The following is a 15,909-nucleotide window of genomic DNA, read 5'->3' on the forward strand; positions in this document are numbered from 1 at the left end:
CTTTTGGACTGCAGCACAGAGCAGAGGAAGTTTAGATTTCTTTTAATGTTCCACCTGCTTTTTGTCTCTATTCAGGCTGGGTCACAAGGAGCATGAATATGTTCTCTGCACAGTTAAAGTTGACGGCAACGGGGTAATAACAATAAAACCAGATATCACTGGCAGCAAAGGGCCCTACAGGTCAGTGTCTAATGAGTGCTGTGCCCTGCTGCTCGGGAGAAGGTGAGGCAGCTGATGACAGGAGCAATGAGTGTTGCCCCCGACCCTAGAAGAAGATGAAACAGATGGCAACAGGAGCACTGTTGCCCCCCCCAAAGAAGTCAAAATCCAGGGGAAGGCATATAAAGCACCGCGCCTTCTCTTTTGAAGGGTGGCTGATGTGAAAGCAAGGGTAGCAATATTTTCCACAAAAAGCTGTAACAGGGCACAGATTCACTTTTTCCATTGAGGGTTTCTGGCAGAGGTAATTTTATCCAGAGAGAACAGGAATGGAATTCATCGTGGGTAAGGATCTATGCAGCAGAAACGGATAATGTTTATGAGCAGGAAGTGCGCTCCTTGGAGCCACTTTCATGCTCACATGTCCTTGTAAATGTGAAATTAAGCTAGACAGTATTAAATGTGTGTTTTATGAACTGGGTCACGTGAGCAATCGGTTAGACCTAATAATTTAATAGTTTGTTGGGCTGCAGCAAATCATTGGGTTCAGTTTTATTTGGGTTAATCTCCTTGACCCCACATTTTTGTTGCTTTTCTTAAGAAGACTATTTCTTCTTTACTGTTGTTTTTCCTATACTTGGGGCGCTCTGGATTGTGATCTAATGTTGGGTCATTGGATTGTGGTCTAATGTTAGATGATAAATAATTTCTGGGGGGTTTTATCTTTACCAAACAAGTCCATATGCATGGGTGTTTTTTTTTTCCATATCAGCAGATGGAGACAGAATGAAAGCTTTTCTAGAAGCAGCCTGATAAGGGGCTGTGCCACCTTCAGACTTTCAGTATTTCTCTGACTCCAGCAGACAGAGGTGCCAAACCCGCAGTCTGGTGAACATGGAAGATCTCTCAGAGGAGTGACGCGGTGGTGTTTTTCCCCCAACTCCCTGATTGAGTTTCTAGGTTGGGGCTGCACCAGGGGGTGAGAGTTGCTCTGGAGAGGCCCCGGGAGTTGCAAAAAAGGCAGTAAAACAACCCTCTGAGGTGGTTTTGGAGGGAGACAAAGTGCTACAGGTGACTGATCCTGACTTGGAAACAGCACAGGGCAGTACTTCAGCTGACAGAGAGGTTGCTAGGGAGCCTCCAGGATTATCCCCAGTGGCTCCAGGGTTCACACGGATTACTGGGGGCAGTTTCTCCAAATGAATTTATTTTGCGCATACTTTGACAGAAATGACCCTCTTTAGTAAGCCTTAACATGTTGGGGATGATCTCAGTCGCTCAAGTTTACTGCTAATGCCCTTCTTAGTACTTGTAATGTGCCAAAGAAAGCCTATTCTTGAAGTTCATAAGGTGTAATCGTAAAAGGCAACATATCAAGATGCGCTTGAAAATGTTTCTTAATCAGATCCCTGGCAACCAATTTAATTGGTATTATTTCTGTATCTTTCTGCCACATTTTCTTGATCACTGATTGCATCTCTAGGTACCTAAGGATCTTTGCTTTTTATGTACAATCTACAGAATAATTACTGGTTAACGATACCTCTATTAGCAATGCCGTTCTTGTGTTCTTCTTCATTACCACAGTATCTGGTTTTCGCGCATCAAACTTTCTGTTGGTGAGAATAGGAATGTGCCTCTAGATGAAATGAAGGTCTCTTCAGAGGAGCCCTTCTCCCCTGAATTTGTATTTTTAATGTATAAAGCTTCTTTAAGCATGGAGCCCTGAGAAAGAAGCCTGTATCGAATAGGTCGTCTTCTGCTCCTGATCTATTGGTTCCAGTCTGGCCCCAAAGGGCAAGGAACGAGCTGAATCTGACTTGGGATATCAGTTCCATGGGGTCAGCGGAGGGATCTTCAAAGAGCCTCATTCCTGAAGATGAGGTGGAAAGTAATCTAGGGGAGGCCCCCCTTTTTGGAGGAGTTCCTAGCAGTGGTAGGAGATGATCCCCTGGGTTCTGAGATTAAGCGGGAAGAGCTCCCAGATCTAATCACCCAGGCTCTGGCTGAGTTAGAGATTAAGGGTCGGTAGTCTGATGCAGAACTCCCGTAGGATGAAGATTCCATTTTAGGAAAGTTTCAGGGGTCCAGCTAGAACTTTTCCCTTCCATTGGGTGCCGAAGGCTCTAGTCTCTGCATAATTGGAGGCAGGCCTCAGAGTGGGCAGGGCTATGGCTAACCTATATCTTCTGCCAGATGAGGCTTTGGAACCTTTTTGAAGTTTCCCAAATTGGATCATTTGTCTTAGTGGTTACAAAAAAAGACCACCATCCCTGTCAAAGGTTCTGTGGTCTTAAAGGGCATTAAGGATAGAAAGAATAAGGTTTTCCTTAAAGCTTCGATGTCTCCATTTTGGCCGTCCGGGTAGCTGTATATGGAAGCTATATGGCCAGGGCCTGCTTGCACTGGGTGCAGCAGGTTCCAGTGGGTCCTTCTGATAAGAATTTCACAAGAAAGACATGGAGTGTTTGGAGTCGAATCTCACCTGTTTGGCTGATGCTCTGTATGATCTCATCTGGACAGCAGTCAGGGGAATGGTTACATCAGTATCCACCAGATGGCTGTTGTGGCTCCATGATTGTTTGGTGGATGTGTGGTCCAACTCTCACTTGGATAAGCTGCCCTGTAAGGGAAAGCTTCAGTTTGGAGAGAACTTGGAGACACTATAGTGATTCCAAGTCTCTTAAGCTCTCTAAGGATAAGCTTAGATCTTCTTGGAAATGTTTCCCTAGCAGGCCAAGGTTTAGAGAAGTATGTCACTATTGGCTGGGGAAGTCTAAATTTGTCTTGTCTTCTTATTTGCAGAAAATGGGGAGTATGTCTGTCTTTTTGTGCAAGCCGCAGAGTGCCTGGGAAGGCGTCTGAGGCGCTCAGGGGGAATCAAATCTTCCCAATGAAGGTCAGGTTGTCTACTCCTTATTCCAAAGATTAAGATAAGTGGCTGTCCCAATTTTACGAGGAATGGACCCAAATCACGTCAGATCAGTGGATGCTGTCAGTCAGAGACTGTTATGCTTTTGATTTTGCTTGCCCAATGTTGGGCACTTTAATGATTTCTCCTTGTCACTCCAAAAGCAGGAGAGCGGCAGTGAGGGAAACCCTGGACCATCTTCTTCAGTTAGCAGCAGTTGTACCGGTGCTGAGAAAAGAGAAGGATTGTGGGCATTATTCCATTTACTTTGTAAGTTCTGAAGAATGAAGGTACATTCCGACCTATTCTGGATCTGAAGAAGGTGAATTCAGCCTTGAGGATTCCTCATTTCTGCATGGAGCCACTCAGCTTAGTGATTGTGGCAGTTCGCACAGGGGAATTTCTTATGTTCCTAGACCTGTTCAAGGCCTATCTGCACATCTGATCTCAGAAGAACATCAAAGATTCCTCTCTTTGTCGTTCTCTGACAACATTTTCAGGCGTTGCCATTTGGAATAGCATTGGCCCCCAGAACCTTTTCCAAGGTAATGGTGGTGATAGTGATGGTGTGCCAAAGAGAGGGGTGCTGGGTTATCCATATCTCAACAACTGGCTGATTCAGCAAAGTCAGAGGACAAAAGTTGTCTGATCACCTACAGAGTTATTTACCTCCTTCAGGATCTGGGGTGAGTGATGAAAATTTTCTGAAAAGCAAACTTCAACCTCCCAGGTCTTGGAGGACCTAGGAGCCCGCTTTGATACTCTGGAGGGAAAAATATATCTGACAGATGAGAAATGGGACAGACTGAAAGCTCAGGTATGATGGTTTCATCAGTTGACTGTGCCCAGGTCATGGGATTATTTTCAAGTTCTGGATTCTATGGTATTGACTGGTTCTTGTCCCTTGGGCAGCAGCCTATATGTGCCAATTGCAGATGGCACTTCTTTCTCGCTGGTCTCTTCAATCTCAGAATTACGAGGTTCGATTGCTTCTTTTGTCAGAGACCAGATGCAGTCTGACATGGTGGCTCTCCATGTCCAAGGCAATGCAGTTGGATGTTACAGATTGGACAGTGGTGACTATAGATGCAAGTCTCAGTGGTTGAGGAGCCGATTCTCAGGGCCTGATGGTGTAGGGTCTCTTGGTCCCAGTGGAGAAGGCAACACCCATCAATTAGCATGAAGCAAGAGTGGTCAGGAGAACCTTGCTGAAGTTCCTGCCCCCAGTTCAAGGAAAAGTTGTAAGAGTCTTTTCCAGCAATGCTATGGCAGTGTCATGTATAAATAGGCAAGGAGGACGAAAAGTATGGTGGTCACCGCAGAAGTGAAGCTTCTGTTCTGGTGAGCAGAAGAATATCAATTGGCAATTTCAGCGGTGCACATTGCTGGAGTGGAGAATCTCCAAGCAGATATTCTGAGCAGGTACATCTTAGACCCTGGAGAGTGGGATTTAGTGGAGAAAGCATTTGCCCTGGTTCATTCCAGATGGGGAATTCTTCAAATGATTTTGATGGTGACAGCTTGGAATACCAAGTATCCACAGTTTTTCAGTAGGAGACAGGAACCAGGATCAGCAGCTCTTGATGCTCCTGCTCAAAAGTGGCCTCAAGGACTTTTGCTTTATGTAGTTTCACTTTGGCCATTAATAGACTGGGTGATTCAGAGGATTTAAAGACACCAAGAGTTGGCTCTGGAGTGGCCCATGCAGCAGTAGTTTATAGATCTCCTACAAATCAAAGAGTGGGCACTCTGGAAGTTCAGTTATATGCAACAGTTGTTACATCGGGAGCCAGTAATATGTGAGCAGCAGGTTTGCTTTTTGTCTCACAGCTTGGCTTTTGAAAGGAGGAGGTTGAGAGGTAAAGGTTATTCAGAGGAAGTAATTGCCATGTTGCTTCAGGCTCAGAATCGGTCGACCTCCCTAACCTATGTTAGAATCTGGAAGGTCTTTGAAGTCTGGTATAAGGAAACGAGGCTCCTTCCATTTTAGATTTCTGACATCCTTTCCTTTTTGCAAAAGGCCCTGGAGAGGGAGTCTTGCATTGAATTTTCTGGAAGTACATGTCTTTGGTGTATTACCGAGGTGTCTTTGGTGTATTACCGAGGTAAAATTTGAGACAGTCCCTTAGCATCTCATCTGGATGTGGTTCGTTTCCTCCAAGGGGTCAAGAAGTTGCATCTCCTGATTAGGATATTGGCTCCCTCTTGGAATCTTAATCTGATCTTGAAGACTTTGGGAACAGCTCTGTTTGAGCCCCTCAAGACGGCCTCACTGAAGATCTAATGTTGAACGTGGTGTTTCTTATGGCAATTTGGAACTGCAGGTCTTATCCTGCAAAAATCCATTCTTAAGGATTACATTTGAGGGCATTTCCATTTGTACAATTCCAACTTTCTTGTCAAAAGTAGTTTCACCAATTCATTTGCAGCAATCTGTGGAATTGCTAATATTCAGGAGATCAGACTCTGGAAATGGGCATGTTGGTTGTGTGTAGAACGCTGAAACAGGTATTTGAAGGTGACCAACAGCTTTCATCAGTCAGATAATTTGTTTGTGCTGTTTAGTGAGTATAAGAAAGGTCAGATGGCCTCCAAGGCTACAATTGCAGGGTGGATTAAGGAAGCAATCGTGTCAGCTTACATTTGCAAAGGTTTGAAAGTACCAGAGGGGCGAGGGGCTCATTCCACTAGGGCCCAGGCAACATCACTGACAGAGTGTCAGTTTGTATCATCATAAAAGATTTGTAGGGATGCTATGTTCCTTTTACCAGACATTATTGTCTGGATTTATGTATTTATTTATTTGTAGGGTTTTATATACCGTTATTCGGTAGAGCCATCATAACGGTTTACAAAATATGCAATTAGCATACAATCAAATGGAGTTAACATGGTAGTTGGGAACAGTAGAGTATTGTGAACAGTAAACATTTTTTCTTAGTAGTTGAATAACAGAATAGTGAGGAGAACATTTTCAATGAACTTAATGAATCAAGTGAGAGAGCAGGGAGGGGTGAAAAAAGGAGGGTACATCAGGAGAGCATGAAGAGGAGGATTATGCTTGCGAGTTCTGTTGAGGGCTGGGATGATCAGGTGTCAGAATAGAGTTTGCGGAATAAAAATGTTTTTAGGTCTTTTTTAAATGTTTTCAGGATGTGAAACATTATTGTCTGGATGTGCAGACTCGAGATGCTGCCTCATAAGGGGCAAGCGTTTTGATACCAGGAATTGCAGATTCCCTCCCAGTTTAGGGTGGCTTGGCTACGTCCCATGTGTATGGACTGGTCTAGTAAGGACGATAAGGAAGTTAACATTTAGGTTTTTACAGGCTAATTTATTTTCCTGAAGTCCTACCAGACTAGTCCAGAAGCCACCTGTGATCCTATATATATATGGGACTGTGCTACCTGTAGGCTTTCAGTATTAACTTCCCAAAGCAACCCCTCCCCTCAAGCAGGGGTACAGGAATAACCAAATGCACATATGGTGAACCTTTTCAACTGATGTATCCTCCTACTCGCAGGGCTACAAAAACTATATAGTACTCTTAACAATACACTGGAAAACTTATAAGGTTTCCAGTTTATTGTTACACTGGAGCCTTATAAGGCTCTTTCCAGTGAAGCTTTCATTCTTTGTCTCCATCTGCTGGTTTGGGAGAAAAACCTATGCGACTGGTCTGGTAGGTCTTCAGGAAATAAAATTAGCCAGTAAGAAACCTAATTATACCATTTTTTCCCTTAATTGGAAATTTTCAGTATTTATTTTTATTTCAAGTGTAATTTTTTATTTAGTAATTCTTAAAATCTTACAAATAAAATTAAAAAAAAGAAAATAGGAACACTGGAAAAGGCAGGCATTTTGTCGGGGGGTTGGTTCTGGTGCCATGGCAGCTCTGGAGAATAGGATTTGGACCATCTCTGGTCAAAATTTAGCATATTTGATATTTTTCTTCCATATTTGGCTGCTGCTGAATTCTGGACCCCAGGATTGAGATGGACGGGGAGAGGCGAGAACTGTGGAAATACACCATAGAGAACGCATCGGTATCCGCACAGCCAGAGGAGCAGGAGCGAGAGCAGCGCATGTATAAAGATGTAAGAACCAACTAGAAAAAGGGTGGGGCTTAGAGAAGCCACTGAAATCCAGAAAGAAGCCACTGAAATCCAGAAAGAGTTAAAGATCCAGGGTAAGCAGTAGCTGCCGAATGGGCATTACTGTCGAGGCAAGGACAGATTCTGCCAGGAATGATACACTTGAACTACAATTCTGGGTATCCTCAGTTAAAGTAAGGATGGGGTTAGCTTGGCGGGAGCTCCCTAAGAACTTAAAATTTGAATCGGCAATGGGATTGGGAGGGGACTTTTCAACCCAACACTTCAAATTAATTTCAGGGAGCTCTGGGGGCAGAGCATGTGCCTGCTTGCCCAATTTTGAGTGCTGCTTGTGGGGGGTTGCAGGTTAGGGAATCCTTGCCTTTAGCTCAGATGGGGGGTTTTTTTGTCTGCTTTTTGAGGCAGTATTCTTTGAATATAGCCACTCAAGCTTAAAAGTTATCCAGGTACATTTTACTGGATTACTTTAAACCTAACCAGCAATATTCAATGGTAGTCAGTTTAGTTTAACGCTATTCGGCTAAAGGTAGCTGGATAACTTTAACTGGGGATATTTAGCAGGACGTTTCTCCTACTGAATACCATGGGTAACTTATCCAACTAACTTAAAGTTCCTGAACATACCCAGATCAGCCCAGACCAGTGGGTTGTGCATTCCTACCAGCAGATGGAGTCAGAGAACAATTAGAACTTTGAGCACTGCTGCTTAATGAGAGTGCCACCTGCAGCCCCTCAGTATTTCTCTGACTCCAGCAGATGGTAGAGTTCCAAAGGTTAGGGAAAGTTTTGGTTTTTTTCCCCTAGGATAGACTAGTTTGTAGTTAGTTGTGTAGCTTCCTGAGGGGCTTCTGGTTTCCTCGAGCACTGAGGAGGCTCCTCTCGCTCCTTCCTCACACTCCAACTCTCTTAGGTTAGAAAGACAACAAGGAAGAAGCCTTTCAAGGTAGGAGGAGTTCATCTGGGTGACGGTCCATGCCATTTAGTCGGCAGGCCAGCTGGAGTGGTGAGCTTAACCCCGCAGGTCCTCACGACGGCCCAGGGCTCCAGATGGGGGGGGGGGGGGGGGGTAGGCCTTAACGCGCGTGTGAGGCCTCTTTTTATGTTTGCGCTGGCAGCTCTCCTCACAGCAATTTTGCGCCGGCAGGGAGTTTTTCTATTTTTAGCTCTTGCAGTCGCGCGAAAGTTTTCTGACTGGAATTTTTTCTCAATGGCACCCCGGCCTAAGTTGGGAACCTGCCATGCATATGGGGCGCAGGGCAGGCCATAAATGCTAGTTCCCTGTGTTCTCTCTGTTCTTCAGGGCAGGAGGGAACTTCCTCGGGGAGAGCAGCAAGCAGGCAAGGGCTCCAGTCCTTTGGGCCGCGGTCCTCCTCGGAGGGGAGGGTAACTCGTGGCGGCTACTGAGGGAGGAGGAGGCCCCTCCCATTCTTTCTCCGGTGAACCAAATTCTCACAGGACAAGCAGGATGGTAGTCCTCACATATGGGTGACATCATCAGGATGGAGCCCAATCATGGAACACTTTTGTCAAAGTTTCTAGAACTTTGACTGGCACCACTGAGCATGCCCAGCATGGTACCAGCCCTGCATCCAGCAGGGGTCCCCCTTCAGTCTCTTTTTTTTCCGCGAAGCTTTTGCCACGCGGAGATAGGAGCTCTTCCACGGTTTCTTGACAGGAAAATATTCTTCAGGAAAAAGTTCAAATTCTTCAAAAATTTCACCCCGGCTGAGGTCCCCCTTGTATACCGTCGATCCCCGTTCGGTAAGTTTTTACTACCTTTCGGTCGGTTACCGTCAGTTCCAGCTTTTAGGCCCGGAGGTCACCGACCGCGCCGCAGCCTAAATTTTCAACAACGATGGCGACGAGTTTTCGTAGGTGCCCGGACTGTCCGAGGACAGTGTCCATCACCGACCCTCACCAGGTTTGTGTGTTGTGCTTGTGCCCTACCCATGATGTAGAGTCGTGTACCAACTGCACCCAAATGGCCCCTAAAGGGCATCGGGCTCGTTTTGAAAAGATGGCTTTATTGTTGCATTCCAAACAGGTTTCCTAATCAAAAGCGTCAAAGTCATCGACATCGTCGCCATCCAAGTCCCGTCATCAGTCAGATACCGATGACTCTCGACCCGCATCGAGGACTTCAGTTTCCGCTTCTTCGGCGCCGGATACCAGTAAGGGAGACCATAAGGAAAAGCATCGGCATCGCAAACCCTTACCATCTGATCCGAGCGCACCGGTGGCTTCCACTTCTACTTCCAAGGAACCACCGAGGTAGAAGGCCCATGCCGAGGAGCCCCAAACCTCCAGACAGCCTCCTGCGATAAACCGTAAGACTGATGCTACAGATCTGGTCCAAGCAGCACCTGGATTTCAGAAGTCTCAACTTTCCCACCATTCAGTGATGGTTGAGTCCTCCCAGAAAAAAGCCAGAAGACCAAGACCTCACTCATCCACACCTCCAGGAAAAGAGCAGAAATTCCTCGATGCTTTTGGGCATAGAGTCTTCCATGGAGCCATGTTAATCTCCCGTATTGCAGCTTACCAGATTTACATCTCGCAATACAACAGAAACCTGTTCAAACAGCTCTAGGATCTTTCTGATACTCTTCCCCCGAAACGCCGCGTCCCGCCCCCAAAACACCGCGCCGATCCGACACGCCCCCGACACGCCCCCTATGTTCCATAGGCCGGTAGGCCTATGGAACATAGGCGCACCGGCGCGCAAGGCCCTGCTCGCGTAAATCCGGGCGGATTTATGCGAGCAGGGCTCTTAAAATCCACCCCTTTGGGTTTAGCATTTGCCCTCATTTAGGGGGTTGTTGAGGAGTTGTTACTCTGTAGTTGGCTCGGGTACAGGTCAATACCTAGGGACTGCAGGTGGGCCTCGATTATGTAGCAGTGCCTCAAAACTTTTAGTTCTCTCCCTCCTTCTGCTGGTAGGGATGCAAAACCCACTTGTCTGGACTGATCTGTGGTACTTCAGGAATGAAAATTAGCAGGTAAGAACTAGTTTTCATATGTTTTGGCTTGGTCTTTGTCAGTCATGAAAATTTACAAAACTTATCTGTAGGGTGTCCAATATACACTGTCAGCAAAGACCATTCATGTGGAAGGATCAGTTGTAGGAGGGATTGTGAAGGTCCTTGACTTATCTTAGCTTATCTTTCTGTCTCTAGCTGTACATTCGTCACAAGGAATACCTGAACACTCTGGTTGGCCAAGACTTTGAGATGGTAAGTGAATTTTGCTGAAATTGGCAGTTCTTGTGGTTACCCTCATACCTAATGCACTTTCTTAAAGGGGAAATACTGTCAAAATTGTTTTCCTCTTTGTCCAAATGCCTAGGGTTTAAACTCCATTACCAGCAGATGGAGACAGAGAAACACTAGTTTGCTGATATTAGCACAGGACCCTATATAGTGTGACATCAGTCTCCCAGTATTTTCTGTCTCCAGCAGATGGTAGGCAAACATACCTGTGCAGTCTCTGAATTCAGGCCTTAGGCCATACAAAGACTAAAGCAGAAAGAAGTTTCTGGTTTGCTCCTGGTGCACTAGCCTGAGGGTCTGCTCTTCCCCAACTGAGTCAAAGGGCTTCCAAGGTCATAGCAGGATCAGTGCTCCTGGACTGAAGGGTTGACCAGTTTCTGGACTTGCCCTTTCTTTCCTCCAAACTCCCCCACCCACCCTTGCTTTAGGCCTTGCCTAAATAAGCAGGGGCTGGGAGCCTGTGAACAAAGTTTTTTAAAAGAAAAATAAAGAAAGGGCATGAGGCAGAAGTGAAGATGCTGTGCAAGCAGAGCTCCAATCTAGCCCGCAAGGGTAACCTCTTGGGGTGTCAATAGAAGGCAATGGGGCCTGCACAAATAGTTCCCGCCATACAAGCACCAGGAACAGTGGCCGATGCTATGATGTGTGGAGTTGGGGGAAAGCAGTGTGGAGGATGGCACTGTGCTGGAACTGATTTCCGTGCAAATCATGGTAAAGAACAACTTTGACATCAGCATGATTGTAACCATAGTGGCCATCTTGACACTGTGTAGTGCTTCAGGGAGTACAGAGATGGGATCTATTGATATCTTTCTCTCTCTCGACTTATGGTGACCAACACAAATGCAAAAGTGCATTGGTTCTTCAGTCGAGGATGGTTCAGTCAATCTGGATATCTTGGTTCAGGAGTGGCCTTTGGAGGAAATCCTGTGTGTTTCCCCCATGGCTCTGGTGGGCATAGCTCTGCAAAAGATTTCTGGTCATTGGGGTCTCGTGATTCTGGTTGCTCCAGACTGGCCCAGGCAACAGTGGTAGATGGACTTAGTCAGGTTGTTGAATGAAGAGCCGATGCATTTGCCTCAGCACAGGAGTCTTGTATCTCAATGCCCGCTTCTTCATGAGGAGCCGTATCCATTCTGGCTTTTGGCTTGGCCCTTGAGGACTTACTGATTAAGAAGGGTTATTCCTAGGAAATAGTGAATACTCTCAAATGCTAGGAAGACTTCTGTTTCTTTGATTTGGCAAGTCTTTGAAAACTGGTGTTCGGGAAAAACGGATTATTCCCAGATAGGCTTCAATTCCTTGCATTCTGGATTTTTTGCAGGAAGGTTTAGTTAAGGGTTTGGCTCTTAATTCTCTGAAGGTTCAGGTAGCAGTTATTTGTTATAGGGGTCGAGTGTTAGGATGCGAGGCTAAAGGCTTTCCTGATGTAGCTTGTTTTCATAGAAACATAGAAGTGACGGCAGAAGAAGACCAAACGGCCCATCCAGTATGCCCAGCAAGCTTTCACACCTATTTGTTTTCATAATCTGTTACTCTGACCACTGAGGTCAGGGTCCTTATTGGTAACTATTTGGTTCCAATTCCCTTCCACCCCCACCATCAATGCAGACAGTAGTGCTGGAGCTGCATCTAAGTGAAGTATCTAGCTAATTTGTTTGGGGTAGTAACCGCCGTAATAAGCAAGCTACTCCCGTTTGTTTACCCTGCATGTGCAATTCAGCCATTGTTGGTTGTCTGAATAAAAATCCTCTTTACTTAATTCCCTCTTTTGCTGAAGCAGTGAGCTGCGCTGGATACTTATTCCAAGTCAAGTATCATGCTTAATTGATTCGGGGTAATAGCTACTGTAACAAGCAAGCTACACCCATGCTTATTTGTTTACCCAGACTATGTAATTCATTCCTTGTTGGTTGATGCTGAATATAAATCATCTTTTCTTCATTTTCCCTGCCGTTGAAGGAGAGAGCTATGCTGGATGTGCATTGAAAGTGAAGTATCAGGCTTATTTGATTTTGGGGTAGTGAAGTATCAGGCTTATTTGATTTGGGGTAACAAGCAAGCTACTCCCCTGCTTTTTTGTGGATGCAAATCCTTTTTTCCACATTTCCTCTTGCCGTTGAAGCATAGAGCAATATTGGAGTCGCATTAACTGTGTCTATGTTTATTGAATAAAGATATTAATCTCCAGGTAGTAGCCGTCATTCCCGCAAGCAAGCCACCCCTTGCCGCTTCTCTTCATTCACATCCTCTAGACTTTATGGATCCACAGTGTTTATCCCACGCCCCTTTGAAATCCTTCACAGTTTTGGTCTTCACCACTTCATTCGGAAGGGCATTCCAGGCATCCACCACCCTCTCCGTGAAGAAATACTTCCTGACATTGGTTCTAAGTCTTCCTCCCTGGAGTTTTAAATCGTGACCCCTGGTTCTGCTGATTTTTTTGCAACGGAAAAGGTTTGTCATTGTCTTTAGATCATTAAAACCTTTCAAGTATCTGAAAGTTTGAATCATATCACCGCTGCTCCTCCTTTCCTCCAGGGTGTACATATTTAGATTCTTCAATCTCTCCTCATAAGTCATTCTATGAAGACCTTCCACCTTTTTGGTCGCCCTTCTCTGGACCGCCTCCATCCTGTCTCTGTCCCTTCGGAGATACGGTCTCCAGAACTGAACACAGTACTCCAGGTGAGGCATCACCAAGGACCTGTACAAGGGGATTATCACTTCCCTTTTCTTACTCGATATCCCTCTCTCTATGCAGCCCAGCATTCTTCTGGCTTTAGCTATCGCCTTGTCACATTGTTTCGCCGATTTCAGATCATTAGAGACTATCACCCCGAGGTCTCTCTCCTGCTCCGTACATATCAGCCCTACTCCCCCCATCAAATACAGTTCTTTCGGATTTCCACACCCCATGTGCATGACTCTGCACTTCTTGGCATTGAATCTCAGCTGCCATATCTTCGACCATTCTTCCAGCTTACTTAAATCCCGTCTCATTCTCTCCACTCCTTCCGGCGTGTCCACTCTGTTGCAGATCTTAGTGTCATCCTCAAAGAGACAAACCTTACCTTCTATCCCATCTACAATGTCGCTCACAAAGATATTGAACAGGACCGGTCCCAACACCGATCCCTGCGGCACTCCGCTCAACACCGCTCTCTCTTCAGAGTAAGTTCCATTTACCATCACACATTGTTTTCTGTCCATCAACCAATTTGCAATCCAGGTCACCACCTCGGCACTCACTCCTAAGCTTCTTATTTTATTCACTAGTCTCCTGTGCGGGACCGTATCAAAAGCCTTGCTGAAATCCAAGTAGATGACATCGAGCGCTCTTCCTTGATCCAATTCCTTAGTTACCCAGTCAAAAAAGTCAATCAGATTTGTCTGACAGGATCTTCCTCTGGTGAATCCATGCTGCCTCTGGTCCAGCAATTCTTGCGACTGTAGATAGTTCACTATTCTTTCTTTCAACAGTGATTCCATTACTTTTCCCACCACCGAGGTGAGGCTAACCGGTCTGTAGTTACCAGTCTCTTCTCTGTTCCCACTCTTGTGAAGCGGGACCACCACCGCTCTTCTCCAATCACTCGGCACCACTCCCGTTTCTAAGGATCTATTGAACAGGTCACAAAGCGGACCCGCCAGCACATCTCTAAGCTCCCTCAGTATCCTGGGATGAACCTCATCAGGCCCCATGACTTTGTCCACTTTCAGTTTCCCCAGCTCTTCCCATACATTCTCTACTGTAAATGAAGTTACATCTACTCCATTCCCCTCCAGTTTCTTGTTACCTAGAGACGGTCCTTCTCCAGGGTCCTCTTTAGTGAACACCGAACTGAAGTATTTGTTTAATATTTCTGCCATTTCTTCATCTCTCTCCACACATTGATTCTTTTCATCTTTCAATTTCATTATACCACTTTGGACTTTTCTCCTTTCACTGATGTATCTGAAAAATGTCTTGTCACCTCTCTTTACCTCTTTGGCAATCCTTTCTTCTGCTTGACTTTTTGCCATCTTGATTACTTTCTTCGTCTCCCTCAGTACTACCATATATTCTTCCTTGTGCTCCTCCCTTTGGGATCTTTTATATTTCTTGAACGCTGTTCTTTTAGCCTTTATTTTGTCAGCCACCTCCTTTGAGAACCAGATAGGTTTCATTTTTCTTTTGCTTTTCTTTACTTTTCTAACATATAGATTAGTTGCCTTGGTAACTGCTCCTTTTAGATTGGTTCACTGTTGATCCACATCTCTCTCATTCTCCCAGCCTTTAGGTTCTTCCTCCAGGTACTTCCCCATTTCATCAAAGTCCGTGTTTTTGAACTGCAAAACTTGGGTCTTTGTGCTTCTTTTCTGTATCCTTTTTGTGATATTAAACCATACCGTTTGATGATCACTGCTGCTGAGGTGGGCGCCCACCTGGACATCAGAGACATTATCTCCATTAGTGAGCACTAAGTCGAGTATAGCTCCTTCTCTCGTGGGTTCCATTACCATTTGTTTGAACAAAGCTACTTGCAGGGCATCTACTATTATTAGATTCTGCAGATGGGATTCTCCAGTCTACATCTGGTATATTAAAGTCTCCAACAATCACCACTTCTCCCTTCTTTCCTATCTTTTGGATGTCTTCAATCAGATCTCTGTCCAGTTCTTCCTTTTGGTTTAAGAACATAAGAACATAGAAAATGCCATACTGGGTCAGACCAAGGGTCCATCAAGCCCAGCATCCTGTTTCCAACAGTGGCCAATCCAGCCCATAAGAACCTGGCAAGTACCCAAAAACTAAGTCTATTCCATGTTACCATTACTAATGGCAGTGGCTATTCTCTAAGTGAACTTAATAGCAGGTAATGGACTTCTCCTCCAAGAACTTATCCAATCCTTTTTTAAACACAGCTATACTAACTGCACTAACCACATTCTCTGGCAACAAATTCCAGAGTTTAATTGTGCGTTGAGTAAAAAAGAACTTTCTCCGATTAGTTTTAAATGTTCCCCATGCTAACTTCATGGAGTGCCCCCTTGTCTTTCTACTATCCGAAAGAGTAAATAACCGATTTACATCTACCCGTTCTAGACCTCTCATGATTTTAAACACCTCTATCATATCCCCCCTCAGTCGTCTCTTCTCCAAGCTGAAAAGTCCTAACCTCTTTAGTCTTTCCTCATAGGGGAGTTGTTCCATTCCCCTTATCATTTTGGTAGCCCTTCTCTGTACCTTCTCCATCGCAATTATATCTTTTTTGAGATGCGGCGACCAGAATTGTACACCGTATTCAAGGTGCGGTCTCACCATGGAGCGATACAGAGGCATTATGACATTTTCCGTTTTATTCACCATTACTTTTCTAATAATTCCCAACATTCTGTTTGCTTTTTTGACTGCCGCAGCACACTGCACCGACGATTTCAATGTGTTATCCACTATGACTCCTAGATCTCT

The 15,909-nt window shown here is 45.2% G+C and overlaps 1 protein-coding gene across 2 annotated transcripts in view; it reads left to right on the forward strand.

Moving 5' to 3' along the window:
• The window catches only part of MKS1 (MKS transition zone complex subunit 1), a 122,136-nt gene that overhangs the window by 22,906 nt on the left and 83,321 nt on the right, over positions 1–15,909 (forward strand). For both annotated transcript variants that reach the window (XR_003857083.1, XM_029604047.1), the window contains exons 7-9: positions 76–180; positions 7,059–7,167; positions 10,362–10,418. Coding sequence is in view for 1 of the 2 variants with exons in the window: in XM_029604047.1 (XP_029459907.1) it covers positions 76–180; positions 7,059–7,167; positions 10,362–10,418 (271 nt within the window). In the remaining variant the exon portion in view is untranslated. The remainder of the gene's footprint in view (positions 1–75; positions 181–7,058; positions 7,168–10,361; positions 10,419–15,909) is intronic.

The sequence above is a fragment of the Rhinatrema bivittatum genome, chromosome 1 (genome assembly GCF_901001135.1).
Source record: "Rhinatrema bivittatum chromosome 1, aRhiBiv1.1, whole genome shotgun sequence".
Taxonomy (NCBI): Eukaryota; Metazoa; Chordata; class Amphibia; order Gymnophiona; family Rhinatrematidae; genus Rhinatrema; species Rhinatrema bivittatum.